Raw genomic sequence first — 10300 nt, 5'->3', positions numbered from 1 at the left:
TTCTGAGTAACAAGGTTTTAACTGAAATCAGTCAATTCAACCATCCATTTGGTTTGGTTGTTCTCTCAGGACAACATTGGAGTCAATCAACCCCCAGTCTGTCACTGGAATGATGTAATGTAACTAGGGGGTAGAATAGGTCTGCTTCTAACACCCATATGGCATATCTAGAACCAGACTACTAGATACCATGTTGAAGAACTGACAGCCCTGGTGGACAAATTGTACAAGGATTGCTCTGCAAGTACAAAGCACAAGCTCTCAAACAACAACAAACAAAGGAGAACATTGATGAGAAGTGGGACATGAAGTCCCATGTACCACTGAGAACATGGAGAGGGGACACAGCAGAGAACCAGCATTAATACCAACGTTGCTGAGTGGGTGGGGCACTGCTCTGTCTTGAAGGTAGTCAGGACTGAGGTAGATTGAAGTGTACTGCCCCTAGTGGTCATGCTCAGGACCATAATTGAATTGTGATTTTTTAAATAATAACTTAAATAAAAGGAAGAGCAGTATAAATGTTATTCGTCACACCCCTAAGCCCAAAGACCAATAATGATGTTATTGTGTACCTGGAGACAGTCCGGCGCAGGCGCTGGCTGGACGAGGGCTTCTCTGGGGTGTCCAAGGCTGATGTCCCTCCAGCCTCCTCCCTGGGTAGGATGGTGGTAGTAGATCCCAGCGAGGAGATGGACAGGTTGGCATACGGCTTAGATGGAAGACTCTTCTGGAAACAACAGGACAGAGTCAGGAGGAAGGAAGTCTCTCCTGGAAACAACGGGACAGAGTCAGGAGGGAGGAAGTCTCTCCTGGAAACAACGGGACAGAGTCAGGAGGGAGGAAGTCTCTCCTGGAAACAACGGGACAGAGTCAGGAGAAGGGAAGTCTCCTGAAACAACGGGACAGAGTCAGGAGGAAGGAAGTCTCTCCTGGAAACAACGGGACAGAGTCAGGAGGAAGGAAGTCTCTCCTGGAAACAACAGGGACAGAGTCAGGAGGGAGGAAGTCTCTCCTGGAAACAACAGGACAGAGTCAGGAGGAAGGAAGTCTCTCCTGGAAACAACGGGACAGAGTCAGGAGGAAGGAAGTCTCTCCTGGAAACAACAGGACAGAGTCAGGAGGAAGGAAGTCTCTCCTGGAAACAACAGGACAGAGTCAGGAGGAAGTCTCTCCTGGAAACAACGGGACAGAGTCAGGAGGAAGTCTCTCCTGGAAACAACGGGACAGAGTCAGGAGGAAGTCTCTCCTGGAAACAACGGGACAGAGTCAGGAGGAAGTCTCTCCTGGAAACAACGGGACAGAGTCAGGAGGAAGTCTCTCCTGGAAACAACGGGACAGAGTCAGGAGGAAGGAAGTCTCTCCTGGAAACAACGGGACAGAGTCAGGAGGAAGGAAGTCTCTCCTGGAAACAACGGGACAGAGTCAGGAGGAAGGAAGTCTCTCCTGGAAACAACGGGACAGAGTCAGGAGGAAGGAAGTCTCTCCTGGAAACAACGGGACAGAGTCTCCTCACGGGGAGGAGGAGGAAGTCTCTCCTGGAAACAACGGGACAGAGTCAGGAGGGAGGAAGTCTCTCCTGGAAACAACGGGACAGAGTCAGGAGGGAGGAAGTCTCTCCTGGAAACAACGGGACAGAGTCAGGAGGAAGGAAGTCTCTCCTGGAAACAACGGGACAGAGTCAGAGGAAGGAAGTCTCTCCTGGAAACAACGGGACAGAGTCAGGAGGAAGGAAGTCTCTCCTGGAAACAACAGGACAGAGTCAGGAGGAAGGAAGTCTCTCCTGGAAACAACAGGACAGAGTCAGGAGGGAGGAAGTCTCTCCTGGAAACAACAGGACAGAGTCAGGAGGAAGGAAGACTCTCCTGGAAACAACAGGACAGAGTCAGGAGGAAGTCTCTCCTGGAAACAACAGGACAGAGTCAGAGGAAGTCTCTCCTGGAAACAACAGGACAGAGTCAGGAGGAAGTCTCTCCTGGAAACAACAGGACAGAGTCAGGAGGAAGTCTCTCCTGGAAACAACGGGACAGAGTCAGGAGGAAGTCTCACCTGAAACAACGGGACAGAGTCAGGAGGAAGTCTCACCTGAAACAACGGGACAGAGTCAGGAGGAAGTCTCACCTGGAAACAACGGGACAGAGTCAGGAGGAAGGAAGTCTCTCCTGGAAACAACGGGACAGAGTCAGGAGGAAGGAAGTCTCTCCTGGAAACAACGGGACAGAGTCAGGAGGAAGGAAGTCTCTCCTGGAAACAACGGGACAGAGTCAGGAGGAAGGAAGTCTCCTGGAAACAACGGGGACAGAGTCAGGAGGAGGAAGTCTCTCCTGGAAACAACGGGACAGAGTCAGGAGGAGGAAGTCTCTCCTGGAAACAACGGGACAGAGTCAGGAGGGAGGAAGTCTCTCCTGGAAACAACGGACAGAGTCAGGAGGGAAAAGTCTCTCCTGGAAACAACGGGGACAGAGTCAGGAGGGAGGAAGTCTCTCCTGGAAACAACGGGACAGAGTCAGGAGGAGGAAGTCTCTCCTGAAACAACGGGACAGAGTCAGGAGGAGGAAGTCTCTCCTGGAAACAACGGGACAGAGTCAGGAGGGAGGAAGTCTCTCCTGGAAACAACAGGACAGAGTCAGGAGGGAGGAAGTCTCTCCTGGAAACAACAGGACAGAGTCAGGAGGAAGGAAGTCTCTCCTGGAAACAACAGGACAGAGTCAGGAGGAAGGAAGTCTCTCCTGGAAACAACGGGACAGAGTCAGGAGGAAGGAAGTCTCTCCTGGAAACAACAGGACAGAGTCAGGAGGGAGGAGGTCTCTCCTGGAAACAACAGGACAGAGTCAGGAGGAAGGAAGTCTCTCCTGGAAACAACAGGACAGAGTCAGGAGGAAGGAAGTCTCTCCTGGAAACAACAGGACAGAGTCAGGAGGGAGGAAGTCTCTCCTGGAAACAACGGGACAGAGTCAGGAGGGAGGAAGTCTCTCCTGGAAACAACGGGACAGAGTCAGGAGGAAGGAAGTCTCTCCTGGAAACAACGGGACAGAGTCAGGAGGAAGTCTCTCCTGGAAACAACGGGACAGAGTCAGGAGGAAGTCTCTCCTGGAAACAACGGGACAGAGTCAGGAGGAAGGAAGTCTCTCCTGGAAACAACGGGACAGAGTCAGGAGGAAGGAAGTCTCTCCTGGAAACAACAGGACAGAGTCAGGAGGAAGGAAGTCTCTCCTGGAAACAACAGGACAGAGTCAGGAGGAAGTCTCTCCTGGAAACAAGGACAGAGTCTCCTGGAAACAACGGGACAGAGTCAGGAGGAAGTCTCCTGGAAACAGGACAGAGTCAGGAGGAAGGAAGTCTCTCCTGGAAACAACGGGACAGAGTCAGGAGGAAGGAAGTCTCTCCTGGAAACAACAGGACAGAGTCAGGAAGTCTCTCCTGGAAACAACGGGACAGAGTCAGGGAGGGAGGAAGTCTCTCCTGGAAACAACGGGACAGAGTCAGGAGGGGAAGTCTCCTGGAAACAACAGGACAGAGTCAGGAGGGAGGAAGTCTCTCCTGGAAACAACGGGACAGAGTCAGGAGGGAGGAAGTCTCTCCTGGAAACAACAGGACAGAGTCAGGAGGAAGGAAGTCTCTCCTGGAAACAACGGGACAGAGTCAGGAGGGAGGAAGTCTCTCCTGGAAACAACGGGACAGAGTCAGGAGGGAGAAGTCTCTCCTGGAAACAACGGGACAGAGTCAGGAGGAAGTCTCTCCTGGAAACAACGGGACAGAGTCAGGAGGAAGTCTCTCCTGAAACAACGGGACAGAGTCAGGAGGAAGGAAGTCTCTCCTGGAAACAACGGGACAGAGTCAGGAGGAAGTCTCTCCTGGAAACAACGGGACAGAGTCAGGAGGAAGGAAGTCTCTCCTGGAAACAACGGGACAGAGTCAGGAGGAAGGAAGTCTCCTGGAAACAACGGGACAGAGTCAGGAGGAAGGAAGTCTCTCCTGGAAACAACGGGACAGAGTCAGGAGGAAGGAAGTCTCTCCTGGAAACAACGGGACAGAGTCAGGAGGAAGGAAGTCTCTCCTGGAAACAACGGGACAGAGTCAGGAGGAAGGAAGTCTCTCCTGGAAACAACGGGACAGAGTCAGGAGGAAGGAAGTCTCTCCTGGAAACAACGGGACAGAGTCAGGAGGACAGAGTCAGGAGGAAGTCTCTCCTGGAAACAACGGGACAGAGTCAGGAGGAAGGAAGTCTCTCCTGGAAACAACAGGACAGAGTCCGGAGGAAGGAAGTCTCTCCTGGAAACAACAGGACAGAGTCAGGAGGAAGGAAGTCTCTCCTGGAAACAACGGGACAGAGTCAGGAGGAAGGAAGTCTCTCCTGGAAACAACGGGACAGAGTCAGGAGGAAGGAAGTCTCTCCTGGAAACAACGGGACAGAGTCAGGAGGAAGGAAGTCTCTCCTGGAAACAACAGGACAGAGTCAGGAGGAAGGAAGTCTCTCCTGGAAACAACGGGACAGAGTCAGGAGGAAGTCTCTCCTGGAAACAACGGGACAGAGTCAGGAGGAAGTCTCTCCTGGAAACAACGGGACAGAGTCAGGAGGAAGTCTCTCCTGGAAACAACGGGACAGAGTCAGGAGGAGGAAGTCTCTCCTGGAAACAACAGGACAGAGTCAGGAGGGAGGAAGTCTCTCCTGGAAACAACAGGACAGAGTCAGGAGGAGGAAGTCTCTCCTGGAAACAACGGGACAGAGTCAGGAGGAAGGAAGTCTCTCCTGGAAACAACGGGACAGAGTCAGGAGGAAGGAAGTCTCTCCTGGAAACAACGGGACAGAGTCAGGAGGAAGGAAGTCTCTCCTGGAAACAACGGGACAGAGTCAGGAGGAAGTCTCTCCTGGAAACAACGGGACAGAGTCAGGAGGAAGGAAGTCTCTCCTGGAAACAACGGGACAGAGTCAGGAGGAAGGAAGTCTCTCCTGGAAACAACGGGACAGAGTCAGGAGGAAGGAAGTCTCTCCTGGAAACAACGGGACAGAGTCAGGAGGAAGGAAGTCTCTCCTGGAAACAACGGGACAGAGTCAGGAGGAAGTCTCTCCTGGAAACAACGGGACAGAGTCAGGAGGAAGTCTCTCCTGGAAACAACGGGACAGAGTCAGGAGGAAGTCTCTCCTGGAAACAACGGGACAGAGTCAGGAGGAAGTCTCTCCTGGAAACAACGGGACAGAGTCAGGAGGAAGTCTCTCCTGGAAACAACGGGACAGAGTCAGGAGGAAGTCTCTCCTGGAAACAACAGGACAGAGTCAGGAGGAGGAAGTCTCTCCTGGAAACAACAGGACAGAGTCAGGAGAGTCCTGGAAACAACGGGACAGGTCAGGAGGAGGAGGTCTCTCCTGGAAACAACGGGACAGAGTCAGGAGGGAGGAAGTCTCTCCTGGAAACAACGGGACAGAGTCAGGAGGGAGGAAGTCTCTCCTGGAAACAACGGGACAGAGTCAGGAGGGAGGAAGTCTCTCCTGGAAACAACGGGACAGAGTCAGGAGGGAGGAAGTCTCTCCTGGAAACAACGGGACAGAGTCAGGAGGAAGGAAGTCTCTCCTGGAAACAACAGGACAGAGTCAGGAGGAAGGAAGTCTCTCCTGGAAACAACAGGACAGAGTCAGGAGGAAGGAAGTCTCTCCTGGAAACAACAGGACAGAGTCAGGAGGAAGGAAGTCTCTCCTGGAAACAACAGGACAGAGTCAGGAGGAAGGAAGTCTCTCCTGGAAACAACAGGACAGAGTCAGGAGGAAGGAAGTCTCTCCTGGAAACAACAGGACAGAGTCAGGAGGAAGGAAGTCTCTCCTGGAAACAACAGGACAGAGTCAGGAGGAAGGAAGTCTCTCCTGGAAACAACAGGACAGAGTCAGGAGGAAGGAAGTCTCTCCTGGAAACAACGGGACAGAGTCAGGAGGAAGTCTCTCCTGGAAACAAGGACAGAGTCAGGAGGAAGTCTCTGGAAACAACGGGACAGAGTCAGGAGGAAGGAAGTCTCTCCTGGAAACAACGGGACAGAGTCAGGAGGAAGGAAGTCTCTCCTGGAAACAACGGGACAGAGTCAGGAGGAAGGAAGTCTCTCCTGGAAACAACGGGACAGAGTCAGGAGGAAGGAAGTCTCTCCTGGAAACAACAGGACAGAGTCAGGAGGGAGAAGTCTCTCCTGGAAACAACAGGACAGAGTCAGGAGGAAGTCTCTCCTGGAAACAACAGGACAGAGTCAGGAGGAAGGAAGTCTCTCCTGGAAACAACAGGACAGAGTCAGGAGGAAGGAAGTCTCTCCTGGAAACAACGGGACAGAGTCAGGAGGAAGGAAGTCTCTCCTGGAAACAACGGGACAGAGTCAGGAGGAAGTCTCTCCTGGAAACAACGGGACAGAGTCAGGAGGAAGTCTCTCCTGGAAACAACGGGACAGAGTCAGGAGGAAGTCTCTCCTGGAAACAACGGGACAGAGTCAGGAGGAAGTCTCTCCTGGAAACAACAGGACAGAGTCAGGAGGGAGGAAGTCTCTCCTGGAAACAACAGGACAGAGTCAGGAGGAAGTCTCTCCTGGAAACAACGGGACAGAGTCAGGAGGGAGGAAGTCTCTCCTGGAAACAACAGGACAGAGTCAGGAGGAGGAAGTCTCTCCTGGAAACAACGGGACAGAGTCAGGAGGGAGGAGTCTCTCCTGGAAACAACGGGACAGAGTCAGGAGGAAGGAAGTCTCTCCTGGAAACAACAGGACAGAGTCAGGAGGAAGGAAGTCTCTCCTGAAACAACGGGACAGAGTCAGGAGGAAGGAAGTCTCCTGGAAACAACGGGACAGAGTCAGGAGGAAGGAAGTCTCTCCTGGAAACAACGGGACAGAGTCAGGAGGAAGTCTCTCCTGGAAACAACGGGACAGAGTCAGGAGGAAGGAAGTCTCTCCTGGAAACAACAGGACAGAGTCAGGAGGAAGGAAGTCTCTCCTGGAAACAACAGGACAGAGTCAGGAGGAAGGAAGTCTCTCCTGGAAACAACAGGACAGAGTCAGGAGGAAGGAAGTCTCTCCTGGAAACAACAGGACAGAGTCAGGAGGAAGGAAGTCTCTCCTGGAAACAACGGGACAGAGTCAGGAGGAAGTCTCTCCTGGAAACAACGGGACAGAGTCAGGAGGAAGTCTCTCCTGGAAACAACGGGACAGAGTCAGGAGGAAGGAAGTCTCTCCTGGAAACAACGGGACAGAGTCAGGAGGAAGGAAGTCTCTCCTGGAAACAACGGGACAGAGTCAGGAGGAAGGAAGTCTCTCCTGAAACAACGGGACAGAGTCAGGAAGTCTCCTGGAAACAACAGGACAGAGTCAGGAGGGAGGAAGTCTCTCCTGGAAACAACAGGACAGAGTCAGGAGGAAGGAAACAACAGGACAGAGTCAGGAGGAAGTCTCTCCTGGAAACAACAGGACAGAGTCAGGAGGAGGAAGTCTCTCCTGGAAACAACAGGACAGAGTCAGGAGGAAGTCTCTCCTGGAAACAACAGGACAGAGTCAGGAGGAAGTCTCTCCTGGAAACAACGGGACAGAGTCAGGAGGAAGGAAGTCTCTCCTGGAAACAACGGGACAGAGTCAGGAGGAAGGAAGTCTCTCCTGGAAACAACAGGACAGAGTCAGGAGGAAGGAAGTCTCTCCTGGAAACAACAGGACAGAGTCAGGAGGAAGTCTCTCCTGGAAACAACAGGACAGAGTCAGGAGGAAGGAAGTCTCTCCTGGAAACAACAGGACAGAGTCAGGAGGAGGAAGTCTCTCCTGGAAACAACAGGACAGAGTCAGGAGGAAGTCTCTCCTGGAAACAACAGGACAGAGTCAGGAGGAAGGAAGTCTCTCCTGGAAACAACAGGACAGAGTCAGGAGGAAGGAAGTCTCTCCTGGAAACAACAGGACAGAGTCAGGAGGAAGGAAGTCTCTACTGGAAACAACAGGACAGAGTCAGGAGGAAGTCTCTCCTGGAAACAACAGGACAGAGTCAGGAGGGAGGAAGTCTCTCCTGGAAACAACAGGACAGAGTCAGGAGGGAGGAAGTCTCTCCTGGAAACAACAGGACAGAGTCAGGAGGAAGGAAGTCTCTCCTGGAAACAACAGGACAGAGTCAGGAGGGAGGAAGTCTCTCCTGGAAACAACAGGACAGAGTCAGGAGGAAGGAAGTCTCTCCTGGAAACAACAGGACAGAGTCAGGAGGAAGGAAGTCTCCTGAAACAACGGGACAGAGTCAGGAGGAAGGAAGTCTCTCCTGGAAACAACGGGACAGAGTCAGGAGGAAGGAAGTCTCTCCTGGAAACAACGGGACAGAGTCAGGAGGAAGGAAGTCTCTCCTGGAAACAACGGGACAGAGTCAGGAGGAAGGAAGTCTCTCCTGGAAACAACGGGACAGAGTCAGGAGGAAGGAAGTCTCTCCTGAAACAACGGGACAGAGTCAGGAGGAAGGAAGTCTCTCCTGGAAACAACGGGACAGGGTCAGGAGGAAGGAAGTCTCTCCTGGAAACAACGGGACAGAGTCAGGAGGAAGGAAGTCTCTCCTGGAAACAACAGGACAGAGTCAGGAGGAAGTCTCTCCTGAAACAACGGGACAGAGTCAGGAGGAAGGAAGTCTCTCCTGGAAACAACAGGACAGAGTCAGGAGGAAGTCTCTCCTGGAAACAACGGGACAGAGTCAGGAGGAAGGAAGTCTCTCCTGGAAACAACGGGACAGAGTCAGGAGGAAGGAAGTCTCTCCTGGAAACAACGGGACAGAGTCAGGAGGAAGTCTCTCCTGGAAACAACGGGACAGAGTCAGGAGGAAGTCTCTCCTGGAAACAACGGGACAGAGTCAGGAGGAAGTCTCTCCTGGAAACAACAGGACAGAGTCAGGAGGAGGAAGTCTCTCCTGGAAACAACAGGACAGAGTCAGGAGGGAGGAAGTCTCTCCTGGAAACAACGGGACAGAGTCAGGAGGGAGGAAGTCTCTCCTGGAAACAACGGGACAGAGTCAGGAGGGAGGAAGTCTCTCCTGGAAACAACAGGACAGAGTCAGGAGGGAGGAAGTCTCTCCTGGAAACAACGGGACAGAGTCAGGAGGAAGGAAGTCTCTCCTGGAAACAACAGGACAGAGTCAGGAGGAAGGAAGTCTCTCCTGGAAACAACAGGACAGAGTCAGGAGGAAGGAAGTCTCTCCTGGAAACAACAGGACAGAGTCAGGAGGAAGGAAGTCTCTCCTGGAAACAACGGGACAGAGTCAGGAGGAAGTCTCTCCTGGAAACAACGGGACAGAGTCAGGAGGAAGGAAGTCTCTCCTGGAAACAACAGGACAGAGTCAGGAGGAAGGAAGTCTCTCCTGGAAACAACAGGACAGAGTCAGGAGGAAGGAAGTCTCTCCTGGAAACAACAGGACAGAGTCAGGAGGAAGTCTCTCCTGGAAACAACGGGACAGAGTCAGGAGGGAGGAAGTCTCTCCTGGAAACAACGGGACAGAGTCAGGAGGGAGGAAGTCTCTCCTGGAAACAACGGGACAGAGTCAGGAGGGTCAGATATATAGAGGATCTGAACATCTAATCTGTCAACAATTAAAGGGCAAGTGTGGTCAATGGGTGGACGAGGAGGACTTAGGCTCACCTTTTTACAGCACTGAGAGCACACAGGCCTGGAGAGAGAGAGAGAAATATTCAGTCACACAACAAGTCTCATTCATTCTGATTAATGTTAACAGATTTTCCAGTACTTTTGTATACTCTTTCGCCAGTTGTCCTGAAGTGTTTAAGTGCCAAAAGTGGTCAACGAAAATTGAGTAGTACGTCACACACACACACGCGTACAGATACGTCATTGTTCTGCTGTGTGTGCGTGGGCATCTTGCTAGCTGTCACTCAAAATGGTGAAGGGCTGAAGCTCATTGGCTAGAACTCGAATTCCTAAGAGGGCTGGCCTATGTGGGGAAAATGTAGGAAATATGGTGCAGCACAGCTCCCAGAAAAACAGTCACTTCAAACTAGAGATTTCGTGAGGTTAGACAGTAATTCTGCACGTATGAACTATACGTTGCTACATCCAGCCCAAAGCGGGAGGTTTGAAAAATACTTCGTAGTCACAAATTCTGAAGCACGTCTTTGAACAAAAATTCCACAAACTCTACTTTTGGTATCTTTGGTCCATTGTTGATATAGTACCAAACGGGCTGTCATGTCAGCAATCTATAACTTTAAAAATACAGAAATACTGCCACTATGATCAGATTGTTTTTGGGTGAAATTTACTTTAGTAAAATACAACACACATCAGAGGTTCGGGGAACAGAACCAAAATGTTG

The 10300-nt window shown here is 51.9% G+C and overlaps 1 protein-coding gene across 1 annotated transcript in view; it reads right to left on the bottom strand.

Moving 5' to 3' along the window:
- The window catches only part of LOC118378104 (protein spire homolog 1-like), a 49478-nt gene that overhangs the window by 5673 nt on the left and 33505 nt on the right, over nt 1-10300 (bottom strand). Inside the window, exons 5-6 of the mRNA XM_052471752.1 lie at nt 9610-9637; nt 576-730 (exon numbers count right to left, since the gene is read on the bottom strand). Of these exons, the coding sequence (XP_052327712.1) occupies nt 576-730; nt 9610-9637 (183 nt within the window). The remainder of the gene's footprint in view (nt 1-575; nt 731-9609; nt 9638-10300) is intronic.

This window comes from Oncorhynchus keta, chromosome 19 (genome assembly GCF_023373465.1).
Source record: "Oncorhynchus keta strain PuntledgeMale-10-30-2019 chromosome 19, Oket_V2, whole genome shotgun sequence".
NCBI classification, from domain to species: Eukaryota; Metazoa; Chordata; class Actinopteri; order Salmoniformes; family Salmonidae; genus Oncorhynchus; species Oncorhynchus keta.
Note: the sequence above shows the minus strand (reverse complement) of the source record. Positions and strands in the feature narration are given on the sequence as shown.